At 37.4% G+C, this 16,451-nt stretch overlaps 1 protein-coding gene across 1 annotated transcript in view; it reads right to left on the reverse strand.

Moving 5' to 3' along the window:
• nfatc3a (nuclear factor of activated T cells 3a) overlaps window positions 1-15,671 on the reverse strand; it is an 86,347-nt gene extending 70,676 nt beyond the window's left edge. Inside the window, exon 1 of the mRNA XM_084404618.1 lies at window positions 15,242-15,671. Within this exon, the coding sequence (XP_084260744.1) occupies window positions 15,242-15,332 (91 nt within the window). The 5' untranslated portion in view covers window positions 15,333-15,671. The remainder of the gene's footprint in view (window positions 1-15,241) is intronic.
• Between the last annotated feature and the right edge of the window lie 780 nt (window positions 15,672-16,451).

The raw sequence follows: 16,451 nt of genomic DNA on the forward strand, positions 1-16,451 counted from the left end.
ATACAAACATAGAGAAACCGACAACGGTCTTGCATAATTTGCAGACGACATTGGTCTGACTACAGTCAGACTTATAAAATCCCAAAAACTGCCATACTGGCAAGCTGACTTTCCCTGTTTTATCAACAATTTCCTCACTCGCTGTGGCAACTCATTTTCCACTTATCACTCCACGCCCGTTCTGTTACTGAAGAATTCAACAGGAGACAACCATATGGCGCAACCAAACATGATACTGTTACATGTCTGTCTGTTAGCGTGTCACTCCCTACGTTGCTAGGTTACCAGAGAGTGAGTGCCTTTGTTCATGCAACCAAACTTGCTTCGCAACCTCTGGTTTCTTCCGACGAAGAAAAAAAAAAATATTATCGAATGTTTTATCGAACGCATTTTTTATTGATATTGATTACGTGTCTATCGCGAGACATATAGGCCTTTATCTCATTTCCAGGTTTCGGAACGTTCGAAATCGCCAAGCAGTTTACTCGCACTTCCGGTGGTTACTTAGTTACCTTTAGATGAAAAGTAGGTTAGTAAACTTAAATAAAATCGCGATATAGACTAGTGTCTGTCAATATTAAACCGCATAAAGACTATTTAAATAGGAATCATGCATGTTCTACGTGTCTCTGTGAATGAATGGCACAGACGCTTAATTTACCACACACACACTGCGGCACGCATGACGCTCGCGATGTTTTCAGCCTATATGAGGACATTAATGCACCTCATCAACACAGCCGCTCTGAGAGTCACTTCAGCAGCATTTTAGGTTCATTTGAGAAAAATGAAAATATCGTCATATCAGAGAATGTCTAATAAGGGGAGAAGTTCCTTTCTTAGTAAACTTCCGGCTTCTGAAATGGTTGCAGTTCCACTTTGATTCCATATGAGGGCGCTCACAGGACGAGTGCAGAATGAATGGAGGTCTATGGCGCTATACCCCTCAAAATACACTTTTCTCAGGATATAATTTTTTGTCTAGTAATTTGAATGTTGTATTCGAAAGGAGATGCAAAGAAACGACCGTACGACCAGAGATACTGCTTTACGGCAATCCTTCAGTCACTTTGGTGCTTTCGCGCTCTGCACTTTCTTCTCTCGAGGCATCGACAACACAGCTGACACAGGTAAATACACGTGCTAGAAGAGTTTTTGTTTTGTTTGTTTCTGGTCCCGCTTCGGATGCCACGATGCCATCAAGCGGTATCTCTGGTCGTAATCAGTCCTTCACTGACCAATCAACGTTCATTAGCAGAATGCTAGCGTGTTATGGGCAACAACAACTCAACCTGTAAGAAATTGAAAGGACATAAGTACTCGTTCATTCAACTTTCGACCTATAACCCATGTTGAACTTGCAAAACCTACAATCAAATCTGAGATTTCTCAACGGCATTCGGGTGAAAGAGACAAATTTAGCCGTCTAGCCCCATAGACTCCCATTCATTTTGCACTCATGGCGATCGCCCCCAGTGGAACTCTGGTGGAACTACAACCAAAATTCGGTACAATAGGACTTAATAGGGAGTGGGCAGGGTCTCCGTAGACGGGCTCTGGTCATATCATAAAACACAGAGAGACGGCACGGCAACCCGTCAAAATAAAAGTTTGGTTTAACCTTTGAAGAAAGTTTTATTTTTTGCTCATTACATTTTAAATAATTGGTTATAACAATTTAAACCATTAAAATGGAATCAACAAAACAAACAAAAAAAGAAACTTTTGGGAGATGCGAGAGCGAAGTAGTCCAGTGATAATTAACAGGCAGCCATGGTGAACGCAATAACCGGAAGACGCAGTACACTGCAATTTTTCACGGCATTCTCGACTTCCGGCATTCTATTGTGATGCGATAAAGGCCTATTGTTATTGTTTTATCGCCCAGCCCTAATATTACATTATGTATTTAAATAGTGTTGTTCAATAAAACCATGATTGATACTTTATTTGAACCAATTGTTCAATTAGGTCTATTTCTATTATCACAAAAATTTTTAATTACTCGATTAATTGTCAAAACAATTGACAGATGACTCTATTACCGAAATAATCGTTAGTATATTAATACTAATAATATCATATAATATAATAATCGCCCTATTAAATAATGTGTACTTAATATGATATTAAGGAATTTCTACATTTAATCAGAAGCCTTTCTTTCCTTAATAATATTGTATCTTCAAAAAAGAAATTCTGCAATCTTATTTAACTGAAATTGAACAGAATAAAGAAAGTTTTTTCAAGGAGGATTACATCCGTTTCTTTGTTTTAGCAACATTCACTAGCTTTTTGCATCCTCTTCCCCGTGCAGGCGAGTCACTGCTGTGGCCCCAGTTCTGCAGCCAGTTACATCACCAACAAGCTGCGGATGTCCGCTGTGCTAGGTGATGGAAGCCTAAGCCAACATGAACGTATGTTTGCTTTCTAAATAAAGCTCCCTAATTAAACCATCTCATGCTGTGATAACATTACAGGATAAACAAAGCTCAGCCGGCAGAGGGAACGCCTCAGGTTCATCTAGTCCCAACCTTGTCAATCACTGCCGAAATAGCCAAAGCAATAGAGTTGGTTTCAGATCTTACGTCTGGCCAATAGCTTACAATACCCAGAAATGTAAATAACGGCCTCATGCCTCTCTTTACGAATCATAAACAGTGCTTTTTGCCTGTTCGTACTGTATCTGAACGGATGATATCCCCTTAGTTCAAAGTGGTTACCAGAGCAAAAATAATTCAAAAGATTTTGATGAGCTGACAGACAGTCCACTATTTCAGGAACACTTTTGGTTTCACTGCAGCCCAAAAAAAGTAAAAAAAAAAAAAAAAAAAAAACAGAGGTAAAGGAAAAAAGGGATTGGGAAACTAAGAAATAGCACTGCACAGAGCAATGACAATTAAGTTCACTGATTTTAGCATTTTACTTTTCGCATTACTACCTATTACACATAAAGTTTTTGTGGTCTAAACTACATATTTTAAGCAGAGGATGCAGCCATTTACATGACTGCAAGTATATTTGCTGAGGTGAATCAAAATACACTCATCATCTTAGCCGCCAAAAGTCTCAGAGCCTCATCTGTGATACGCCACAACCACATACAAGACACACACACACACACACACACACACACACACACACACACACACACACACACACACACACACACACAGCTGTCAGACACACAACGGCCCGAGGGTAAATTGTGTAACTGCCTTTGGGACCAAAAGAAGGGGAAGGAAGTGAAGCAGTGACTCGGAGGAGAATGAGGGACCTTAGGTACAACGCAAACAAGTGTGAGGGAAGGAAAGACTGGTCTAGAGGATTAAATAATCTAGCCTCAGAATCCCCTTCAGCTTAAATCCAAGTTTGTGCAAAAAGATCATTGGATATAAATGTGAATTTGAGTTAGGGGTGGGCAATATGGCAAAAATGTCATATCACGATTTTTTTCAGGAAAATCACGATTTTTTTCAGGAAAATCACGATTCACGATTTTATCACGATTCTTTTTCTTGTTGGTTTTACTATTTTGCAAGTGACTGAGCATTACAGCCAAACTAATGTCCCTATTTTAAAAACAAAGCCTTAGGTAACAAAATATAAAATAAAAAAGAATGGCAGACATTTAGGCCAAAGTGGCGAAGATAAATATCTTTGTCATTATTTTCTTTGTTATTAAAAATTAAGAACAAAAGATACACATTACACATACACAACTTAATATACAAATGAAGTAAACAGTGCTTTATTTTTTCAGCTACAGTAGGTGTATTTAACAGTAGCTTTGAAGAAAGTAATTTCTTACTTTCTTACATAATTTACTCTCTCAAGTTGTTTTAAACCTGAATAAGTTTCTTTCTTCTGTTGAAACTAAAAGTTATTTGGAAGAATGTGGGTAACCAAACAGTTGCTGGTCCCCAGTGACTTCCATAGTATAGGCTTTTTTTTTTTTTTTACTGTTTGGATAGCCACATTCTTCAAAATATCTTCTTTTGTGTTCAGCACAAGAAAGAAATGAATACAGGTTTGGAACAACATTAGAGTGAGTAAATAATGATAGAATTTGTATTTTTGGGTGAACTATCCCTTCAAGGACAAGCGGCAGCATGTTTACTATTAGGCTAATGTCTCTTTAAGACCTGCACGCGACGCGTCTAATATACACACATTTGACAAGCAGATTTTCTCTCAATTTTCTTTGTTTGCTTTCACTTTAGACATAACCAACTTTGCTTACGCAAACCTTGTGTGTATTTGACAGTATTAGCGCAATATATGACTCGAAAGATAACTTAGTCCAGTAACCAGGCGCTGTTTGACAGGCTTTTAGTTCCTGCGCTTTGGGTGTTTGCGCTCAGAAAAGCACATGTTAGAACAGCGCATCAGCATGTGAATGACATGTTTAACCGGCAAGGCTTTAAAGGGGTCATCGGATGCCCATTTTCCACAAGTTGGCAGACGTTGGAAGTTGATTCTTTAGGGTCTTCATGTAAAGTTTGTAACATACTTTGGTTAGAATTCCTCAATGGTTGTATAAAACAACACCCTTTTTACCTCCTCAAAAACAGCTCTGTTCACATCAACCCGTTAAGGTGCATGTCTCTTTAAATGATAATGAGCAACTGCTCACCCCACCCCTCTCTTCCATGGGCACGTGGACACGTAAAGTGCTGCCTTGGCAGACAGTATACAAATGGCTGAGGGCCGAAAGATATTAATACGGGACAGTTCGTCAGTGGTCGTGGGCGGAGCATGAGCAATATGACATCATATTGCTCAGAAAATCCAAACCCATTCCTCTGTGTTAAAGGTATAGTGGAGGATCTTTCCAAATTTTAGATAAGACCCGCCCTCTCCACTTTTTGAATAAGTTTGATTGATTCACCAGAATGATTGACAATTAGGAGGACCAATAGTATAGGTGATCCACCCGGAAGTAAAAAATCCTCCATTATACCTTTGACATTTGATGTGAATATACGTCGCGTTCTACAGTATTTTGAGACGGAGGCGCCAGAACTGCAACTGATAGAATGCACTGTAGCACGATATTTCTTCAAAAGCAGATCGTGGAGACATTTTTATCATCCACGATCAAAAATCGTGAAATCGCACACCCATAATTTGAATACACAAGAGCTAAATAATACTCAATTAAATAAAAATGTAATAAAAAAAAAGAATAATAATAACTGTTTAAATGATAAAAACAAAATCTCTTCTGATCCATTCAGTTGCGCTCTAGAAGAGTGTGAACAACCCCTAATTCTTTCCAGAGTGTTGATAGCTGCCATGGGTAGAAAACCATGTGTGTTGATGCAATTTTCTCTGAAAATTAGGTGTAACCAACTGCAAAATTAAAAATGAGGCTTGCGTTTCACAAGTTGCTATGAAAATTCCGATCAAATGTGAAATTGAAAAGAAAAAACAATAAAGTCACAAAATTAGTGGAATTTCATAATGATTTGTGATTTCACAGAGATTACTTAAGAAAATAACCAAATACCAGCTCAATACATCTATTTGGCAGATGACTGACGAGAGAATAATAGTGTTTTATAAACACGCAACTTAACGCCACATACACTACAGTGATGCCCTATGGCAAACACAAGGTCTGAAATCAACACTGCCCCTCTGCCAAACACTGCCAAGGGCCAATGAATGTCATTTTTAGAGCAGTTAATTCAATAATTAGTACATGAAATCCAGCAGCTTTAAAGCAACCAGACTTCATTACACAGATTTATAGCCGCAGATATTAAAAATTTCACTTTATAGTTCACATTTTTTGACAATGCTTTATCTTCAGACTGAAGCTGTTTTAAGTTCCAAATGTTACTACAATAATTATTCGAAGTTATTTCTTAATTGACTAATCAAATAAATGAATAATGTAAATATATTAATGAAAATATTCATAATTTTATATATGTAAAATTGATAACACTTTTCATCAGTTCAAAAAGGGTTCATCAGTTAACAGTTCACTGTATTGGTTAACATGAACTAACAATGGACAATATTTCTACAGAATTTTATATTAATCTTGATTAAAATCTGTTAACATTAGTTAATGCACTGAACAAACGTGAACATTAATATTTTTAACTAACATTAAGACAGGTTAATAAATGCTGTAAATCAGAATATAACAAATGATACCTTATTGTAAAGTGTGTCAATAAAAGTAATTTTATAGTAAAATACTGTAAACAATTTTGGAAGTTTGAAACTTTGAATTTAAGGGGTTTTTTTGTGTAAGATTTTGATTTTGGAACTCTCTTAGAATACAGTAAAACCCCAGCAATACTGCGAAATGTTATTACAATTTAAAATAACTGGTTTTGTTTAATATATTAAAATGTAATTTATTCCTGTGATGGCAAAGCTGAATTTTCAGTCATTACTCCAGTCTAAAGTGTCACATGATCCTTTAGAAATCATTCTAATATGCCGATTTGCTGCTCAAGAAAAATGTATAATTATTATGAATGTTGAAAACCGTTGTGCTGCTTAATATTTTTGTGGAAACTGTGATAAAATGATGAATAGAAAGTAAAGAAAGAACATTTATTTGAAACAGAAATCTTTTGTAACAATGTCAAAACCTTTACTCTCTCTCACTTTGCATCCTTGCTGAATAAAAGTAAAACCTTACTAACCCCAAACTTCTGAACAGTAGTGGACTTTTGCAGTAAATTTTAAAGAGTTAAAACTATTATTCTTTGTAAAGTAAAACACGAGTCATCTTAGGCTATCTGTTTTGTTTTTTGTTTGTTTTTTAAAGCTAAAGGATGTTGCCAAAGGTGCTTCTATGACGCATTCTATTTGAAATGTAAAATCAGCTGGCACCTGTGTCTGATCCAACAAGCTCCCGTCTCTCTACCTCTTACTATGGCCCAACCCTGAGACTTTAGAATGTCCCCTGTGCATTAGCATCCAATGAATGTCGCTGGTTTCAGTTACACTAAATTTAAACTAGACAAATGCCAAACATATCTGCTCGTGCCTCGCCCCAGGAAACAAGTCCCTCAAACCCACCACATTACAGATCCCCTCTCACACAGTATTCAGATTCTTTCTGAAAACACACCGTCTCTGACACCCGATGAGTCAGACGATTCACTGGTACACATGGTCCTCTTGCTGGAGCTAAGCTAACAGCTAAACTGCCCCAAACATAGCTCTAGAAACAACTTGTGGGACATGAGCTTGAAATGTTGATGGCCCTTACGATTAGTATCAAGTCCCCGCTATGCGTGTAAAGCTGATTCACTGTCATGTATTACAACACCACATTCTGGAAGCAAATCAACATGAAGCCCAAAATAAGAACAGCAGCGCCACATGGATGTAACCACCACGGACAATGATCAGCCCCCTGCTTTAGCATTAGCAATCCATGCTTTTGCGTTTCCAGAGGAAAAGAGAAAGAACAAGAATCATTTTAACCAGATCATATTTGTTGTACTGCAAATAAAAGAATGAATTGGAGATAGGAAACTAATTGATCACTGGTAAGGCCTTGAGAGCCCACCTCATGTTGCTCTAAACCTGTATGACTTTCTTTCTTCTGTGGAACTAATGAAGTGACAATATTTTGAGAAATGTTTTAGTGTTTTGTTTTTGGTTCATGGAAGTCAATGGTATTCTGCAAAACATATTTTGTGTTTTAGATGCCTTTAACCCAGCAGAGGTGAGCTGGCATGGCTGTTGAAGTTCACCTGTTGACAACCAAGGTCGCACAGATCAACTTCTGTGAACAATTGAATAATAAGGCTAATGATCATTAACTTCCATGTAGACTTTCATGCTGGAGTTTAGCAACCTTCTGAAGCTACAATATCCATAATATCTCCTCATGGTTCCTCTGCAATGGATCGCCTGCAAGCAGATCGTTCACACGTTTATGTTGCATGTTAACACGGTGTTGCAGAGGCAAAAATGAGTCAGCACTGTTAGCCTGCTTCAAACCCTGGGCAGAACTGAATATGAATAAATAAATAAAAAAAATTATGCACTTCATTAACTCAAACACTTGCATGTTTGAGCAGATGATGTTTATGCTGGTGAGAGTTTTATAAACTATTTCTGCTGAATATTCACTGCCACAATGTTATGGTGTTGCGAGTTGCTAGGGTATTGCTATGCAGTTGCTAAGGTGGTTACTACTAGGTGGTTTCTTACTGGTTAAGTCAGAAAGAGCCAACCCCCTGCATAAGGTATTCTCTCCTTCAATGCAAAGGAGTATTTTCCCCTAATTTGAACATTTGCCAGGCAAAATTCTTCAGCCCATGGTCTAGAAAAAGTAATGGCACATCTCCTAAACAGGATGCACCATTTTAGGTATCATTCACGTCCGTAGCACAATGATGTGGGACAAGTTGTGCACTGTAGAGTAACACTTAAGGTTAGGGGTAATGGTTTAGAAAAAAACCAGAATCATGAGAAACCAAATACAAGTTGTTTCCTTTAGGAAGCAGCAACAACAATTTTTCAATAATGTTTTTCCCACTCAATGTTTAAAATTGTTTTAATGTCACGATAGATTTCATGGTAACGTCCTACCATACTAGCGGCTTGCAGTTACACTGTTGTGGTCTAAATAAAACTGCCAGGCTAAGCTACACCCCATTACTCGTCCCCTGACCAACAAGCGTCAATGACACACCTGAGTCTGCGGCCTCACCTGGGGACGTAGCGCACAGCATTTTAACACTTCTCTGCTGCTCGGCACACACAGAGCGTGGCGGTGCAGGGCTGAAAGGTGTGGCGATTTGTCCGGTGGCACTTGCTGGCCGAGGGGGGAGTTCTCCTCTGACGGGACTAGCGAACCTGCAGTCTTGCCCTCTACCAATTTTGCTGTGGCTTAAAATAACCCACCCTGAGAGCGATGTAATTTCAGTCTTTCCCACGACTGAGACAGCATGCTAGCAGACGCTAAACACTGCACGCCCCGCTTTTTCTTCACCGACATTTAACTACCCACTCCTAAAAATACCTCTAGACTGGTACTCATGCACTCTGTCAACCTGGTTTTTCAGAGCCTGAAGACCGTAAGAAGATATAAAGGTCTATCATAAAAGAAAAGAAAACACACACACTTACAGGTGGCATTTTGGGCCAACTACTAATGGAAAAGATGAAGAGACAGAGAAAGACTCAACCCCCTTTTCTGTTTCTGTCTAGGCAGGAGGGTCTCGTGCCCCTCCCCTTGAATTCCACTGCCATCTGAAGACCACATGCTGTGCCTGGGCACCACGCCAGACAGCTCCACACTATCTGACTTTACCCAGCCCTGAGAGAGCACCTTCTGCCCTACTACTGCCACCTCTACAATGGATGAGGCCACTTTTACTGCACACTCAACCTCTGTCTTAGAAACAAGGGACAAAGCCTTCATTCTGAGGGCATAAAATAATTTAGATTTTTGAGACAAAAAATTTGAGATAGCATAACATAACAGTAGCAAGTGAGACAGTTTTCATAAATATGATGGTTTGTGTTCTGATATTTTATAATCTCCAAAATAGAGATTCACCAAACATCAACAGGGCTCCAGACTAACATTTGGTTTAATGGGCTAACATTAGAACTAAGTTCTACAGATGGTGGCACCAGCACCTGATTTGGTAGCACTGGGGTGTGGGGGGATTTTTATCATATATAGAGGTAATTTAATCATTGTTTTGTATTAATAAGGGACTAATAGTAACTGATAATACTATGTTTAATTTTTGGAAATGTACATTTGACAGTAAAGCACTTAGCTTGTAATAAAAAGTTACTTTTACCAACAACAGTAAAAACCTAATTTTTATAGGGAATTGTAATATTTTTTTTATTTTTTTTGGTCATCACATTAAAAATAACATTTACATTGGACAATATTTAGAGCTTTGAAGTGCTGTATGAAGCACTTAAAAGACCTTGAAAAGTGCTTGAATTTGGGAAGTGCTCTCAAAAGGTTGTACGAACCCTGAAAGGAATTCAAACATTTGACTATTTTTGCCAAAATACCATGATTACAGTGTTACTACATTAAATCAACGGTGAATGTTCGTTCATGGCACAATGATTCTCCTGGTTTCCAGGTTGGCGCTCTTTGATCTGAAATGGTTTATAACAAGATAATTCTGTGGCGAGTTTGAATGCTTCTCACTAGATCTTGCAGTGATGTTATTAGAGGTTTTTTTTACAGATTTTACCGATAGCAATAATTAGATTGGACCACGCTGGACAATAACCGATTAATCAACCCATAGTCTATAAAATGGATACTGAATGGAAACAAACATACCCCATTAAATAATGTTGAACTTTTAATTAAAAAAAATTTTTTTTAAACAGCATTGAACCATGAAAATGTACTATACTTTTTAATTTATTATTAGTAATATATTATTATATTAGTTCATAGTGTATTAACTAATGTTGCAACTATAAAATGTAAAAATGTATTAGTAGCCTAAATGTTGAAATTAACAATGAACAATACTTTTATTAACCTTTGTTAGTGAATGTTACAAATGGACTCTTATTGTACTGTTAGCATTTCATATAAATCCAAATAGTCATGCTTAAATATTTTCATCTTTAAATATCTACACAAAGGCCATAGCATTGAAATTAGACACATATGTATGTAATACTCTCTCACTTTATTTGCTTTATGAATATCTAATCAAAATAACTAAATCAGTATCACAATGACGATAAAAAAATAACTGAAATAGGATGCGTTTCTGATTTGTTTATGCGTTTTTATCAGTTGCATGAACACATCAATTAGCTTTCTCATGTCAGCTGGAAATATGCAACTTCGCTGTATCACGAATGCATAAAACCGACCAGCTGGATATGAACTAAAGCAAATAGATGATAACAATCGTGACACTAAACATTAGGGTTGGACTTACGTGTGTTTTTGTCACATTATTTTAACAGCTTGAGGTAGGCTACTAATGTTAGCATCCTCTCAGCCTCGACGGCAAATACTGCTGTTCTCTACTAATGCAGCATCTAGTCAACAAAATGTATTATTTATAATAATATATAAACATGCAGTGTATATGATTTCGTTGTCTATGTTTTAAATCTGTATCTGAAGTGTCCCGCTCTGTGCAGCGTGCAGCCTCATGTGTCAAAACAAACATCACGAAGCATCAGTGGTGGTTTTTATTTTGCCACTAGAGGCCGCTCTCGTAATGATTGCGCACCCTTCTCAGCAGCTCCAGCTATGGACGCAACCCGGAAAAACTATTGGCCGACAAAACCTATCAATTAGTTGATTATTAGGCTAATACTGCGGCGTATTCAAACGCTTTTTCACTGAATCTCCCAGTGCTGTGTTCTGAGTAGCCTACCTGTTCTGAGATTGCGCTGCGTTGTCTGTTATTGATCCTAGCTGATAAAGGTCCGAGCAGCGCAGCTCAAACGAGAAGCGTGGTTTCGTTTGTTTATTTTTCATATGCAACAGAAATGGCAGCTCCTATCAGTGCGACATCTAACAAAATGTACTTGCAATGTACAAGAAAAAAGTCGCAAAATGCAACCATTTGGTCGCAGTCTGGAGCCTGATCAAGAAAGTGTGGTTTGGATTCAGTAACATGATATGAAATTGCTGTAAAAGAAAAAAGTGTTCATTTAGTCAAAATCTTAATTTTTTTATTACAATGAAACTTAATTGTTTAAAAAAAAAAGTGACATAATAATTAATAACAAATAAATAGGCCTAACAATTAAATAATTTAATATTCAATTAAAATTGTTTCTACTTTTCTGCTCACAATAATAAATGTATCGCCAAGTCACATCCGGTTATGTTTGGAAAAACTGCACAGAAAAGTTCAAATTAAAAGTTGCCTCATGTACTCAAATTCACCTGGGGTGGGTCATTCAAGGTGACTATGCAAATATTCACAGATTAACCAAACGAGCAGACAGTCCTGTGATATTTCACTTTGGACTAAACAACACTGAGAACTAACAGAACTAGTTTTATTTTATGTGATTAACCCTGTTAACAACATTTGGAAACTGTATTTGACTAAGTTGTCTGATTATTTTTAACAAAAAAAAATTACATAAATATAATAGTCAGGTCAAGCCAAGTCACATTTATTTATATAGCGCTTTTTACAATACAGATTGTTTCAAAGCAGCTTTACAGAGATAACAGGAAAATAATGCAACAAAGTTTGTTTCCAGAAGAAAATTGCATATTTTTTCTATTTATAAATTGAATAGACAAAATCGATTACATTGCGAAAAAAAGGAAAAAATGTGCCAGAACAGGTAACAAGGTGGCAGATACAGTCTAACTTAAAATATTTTGGGATTACATGTTGGTCATTAAATATTTTGTACCAGTTTTCTCAACAGGGTTGGATGGTTGATTCTGACAAATATGTTGATGCATTGCTGTTACTGCAATTATCACAACAACCAACAACAAATCAGATTTGTTAGAGACTAGCGTTATGATGTGTGACTGATTTTGAGTGAGACTGAGAGCATACAGTACATGTGCACTTAAACGGGCTCTAACGCTACACCCACTGCCTGAATGTCAGCACTCCCGTTACATCACGCATACGCAGATATGTATCATCTTTGTTGTTTAATTCATTTTACATTAATTTATAGTTTTTTCTCCTCTAACCATATACTAACTATTGTGTTTAGGTGAATTACAGTTTTAAGCTTGAAATGGGCATGCTAAAATTCATAAACCTTGGCTTTAACATTTATATTTTTTAAATAAATCGGCAGAAACAGCTTGCTGTGAATCTATAAAAATGCGAATGCCTACAATTATCAGCATTTCACCTTCAAGTGGCCATAATGTCATGCTTGGAAAGTTCTCAATTCTGTTTAATAAAGTTTCAGAGTTACGTTTTTTGGTCAACAAAATGAGTTAACGATAAAAAAAACAAAAAAAACATGGCAGCCAAAAAATAAATACAAAAATAGTCATCAAAATTTAATAGGATGTGATTATATTGTGACATCTTACAAAGAGAGACCTGACCTAATTCAACCGTCTCAGCTTGATAACAAATACAAGACTAAACAATTCAGTTATCTTTGTCTAAAAACAACCAGAGGCACAGAAAACACAGATGAGTGACTGTGTATAGTAACAACAGCCCTGTCCTTTAGCTACATTAAAATCCTGATGACTTCTTGCATGAGCGGACACCTACATACCTTGGGATAAAACCTGTTCAACAACTTAAAACTATTATATTTTTATAAAATAAAAATAAATGTGTTTTAAGTGTTTTATTCAGATATGACACTGAGTGCATATAGATACACAGATATGGGGGGTCTGAAACACGTGGTCTTTGAAAGACGACGGGTGATTCAACTGCAGCCGTCACAGAAACTCTGCAAAATTAGTTTGAAATTCTTCTTAATCCTCCATTACTTCTTAGGGATAAAGTTGGACTATACGGTAGCTGAAAAAAAATAAACACAGTTTGCTACCAATTCTAATTTACAAATCCTACATACGGGCCAAATTATACAGAGCAACTAACTTAAACCCCCTTATTTCCAACATTTAGTCCAAATACATCCTCCCAACTTCTGTCTCAAATTAAAGGTTTTCTCTTTTCTTCTGTCAATTTCCATACAGACCATCAGGCAGTCGTGTGTGAGGTAAAATCTCTGTGCATTAACAAAAGCACAACAGTGATGTTTCCACTGATTCCTGTAGTTTTTGAAGTAGCAAAGTTACTGTTCACACCACAATAATGCAGTATTTCACCTAATAACAAAACATGGTGATTGCTCTTTTAAAATACAATAAAATGCTCAGTCCTCTTTTGCCTTGGCAATGTATGAAATATCCATATGCAATTTGCTGATCATCATGCAATACTTAACAAAAAACAAACAAAAAAAAAACCAGACACAGACACAGGGGTCCACCCACACACAGGCATTCTGCTTTCACTATACCCAAATCTTTTTCCTTCACGACACACTCGAGCACACTGACAGAGGCTGATAGGGTTGCTGCTTCTCACACACTTTTTTTCATTAGGCAATTACACAAACAGACACACATATATGTCATATCTGGTGGTAGCAAACTAGAGACAATCTGCATTGCTGATTATACATTATTATTATACAAAATAATGAGGGCAGGAACAAAAAAAAGTGATTATCAAATAATCAAAACCCCGGTATCAATTAAATTTCAACATTAAGTGGAAACACTTGCTGACATATTTAACAACTCTTAAAACTTTGATAATGCAAAAGCATAATAACTATCTTTCTAGGAAAATATTCACATTTATTACAGCAACACTTAGTTCTAATCTTATAATGTGATTGGCATGTAATATTGCTTAATGAAATATTTGAATAGCTAGGCTATGTAGATTATGTTAATGACAAAAGCAAGAATACTTCAACAAAGAGTAGGCAATATCAAATTGAGCAGTTTTATGACTTTAGGGATGAACACAATAATTGACATCAGATGGACTACACACAAAATATGTTCATATTCTGGAAAAGGAAAAACAGATAGCTACACCTCCCTGAACTGAACTGTGATGGGGACTCGTTTATATAATCATTCATTTTAATAAATTTGTATCACCTGCAAAGTCGGTGACAGAACTAGATAACGTTAACTTACTGTTCGTATGTGAATATGGAGAGATGGAACAGTGTAAGTTCAGTATTAGTGGAAACTTATGGGTTGAAACTTTTTCCATGTGCTCTAACTGAAGGCAGGAGCAAGTGATAACAAACTTTTATAGCATTTCACTGTGCAGCAGCTGTCAGATTCGTGGTGGCTCTGTCTCAAATCACCTAAACGCGCCTATGTTGTCCCAAAAAGGCTGTCTAGGTAGTCGGCTAACTAGGTTTTTTTTTTTTTTTTTTGACCGGCTTAAAGTCTTCAGGAAAGCGTATACAGGTGCTTGTTGGTTATATTTTAGTTCATTCACCCGCCTAAACTTGCCGCTTCTCGTTTTCATTGGCTGAATTTACAACCACACAAAAAACTAAACAAAACTGCAGCTGCTGGTGTAACGATAAAGCGAAAAGCCGGCGAGTGTTGTCGTTATAACGGCGCGGCTCCGCTGCTTTTGATAGCGTGTTTTCAATGTGCAATCGACCTCCTCACTTTTTTGATGCATGATTCATGAGCTAATCTATATTGAAGGAGTGTGAGAGAGTATCCCGAAGAAAAGGTACTGACCTGCGGGGCCTAACGGCGGCTGCTGCCCGTCCTCCCCGAAGATCAGTCTGAAGTCCAGCTCTTCATTCCCGGGGCAGTTTGCAGTAGTCATCGGGTTTGACAGCTCGGGCTCACCCCGTCTATGTACGCCGACTCTTTAATAAACTCACTACATTGACAAATATTGAAGGCAAAACTTTTTAACTTTTCCTCCGTGTGGTATTTCTCTAAGTCCGTGCAGAAAATGTCATTGCTTCTCCCTCAGAATAATCCAAACAGCTCGACCTTCTGCGGAGATTCAGCGAACTCGCAGCGGCTTCAACTTTTTGCCCGTGGCGTGAAGGGGGGTGAGCGTTGTGCGTCAGCGCGACCGTTGGTCGAGTTCGTCCGTAAATTCGCTTCTGCTCTCCGTTTCGAGGCTCGAGCTCCTATCCCAACTTTTACTAACAGCGCGTGACAGGGCAGTTCCAGCGGTGACGTCAGGCGAGTCGGCAGACAACACAAGCGCGCGCACACGCGCATATACAAGCACTCAATCTCTCACTCACGCACACACATACACAAACTTAGTGGGCTTATGGGTCTTGTAGTTTCTGTGACGGCTGCAGTTGAATCACCCGTCCTCTTTCAAAGACCACGTGTTTCAGTGCATTTTATTGTAAAAGCAATAAACTATACACATGACATTAATATAAACTCTAATATTGAATATAACGGAATAAAATGTAACATATTGTTATATTTAATAATTAATATAAATTATATTATAATATTTATAATTTAATTCTGCTTTGCGTCGTGCCCTTCATCCGTGCCTTTTTCACAAAACAGCAAAGCATCTCGTACCTTATTGCTTACTTATTTTACACCATAAAGTTTCATCATTTACATAATTTCTAAATTTGATAACTTTGTTTTTGCCAGGTTTATATTAGATTTTGAATTCCAAATGAATTCCATTTTCATGGTATGGATTGTATTCTATTCATTTTGAATATAAATGTGTGCCGGCACCGGCAGTGTGTGTACACAACCACCCTATTAAAAAAAGATACTGCTTTTTTTTAAATCCCCATAAATCATAAGCAGTGTCTCAGAACAAGCTGTTTGCAGATTCTAGCAGTGTGACCTCACATTGCACAGGCCCTGCCCACGACTGCTGATGGACTCTGCCAGCTTTGCTCCTCACCTGAGTGAGCTGTACACAGTTGTTTATCTCCTCGCCAGAACA

This window comes from Rutilus rutilus, assembly GCF_951802725.1.
Source record: "Rutilus rutilus genome assembly, chromosome: 3".
In the NCBI taxonomy this organism is placed as follows: domain Eukaryota; kingdom Metazoa; phylum Chordata; class Actinopteri; order Cypriniformes; family Leuciscidae; genus Rutilus; species Rutilus rutilus.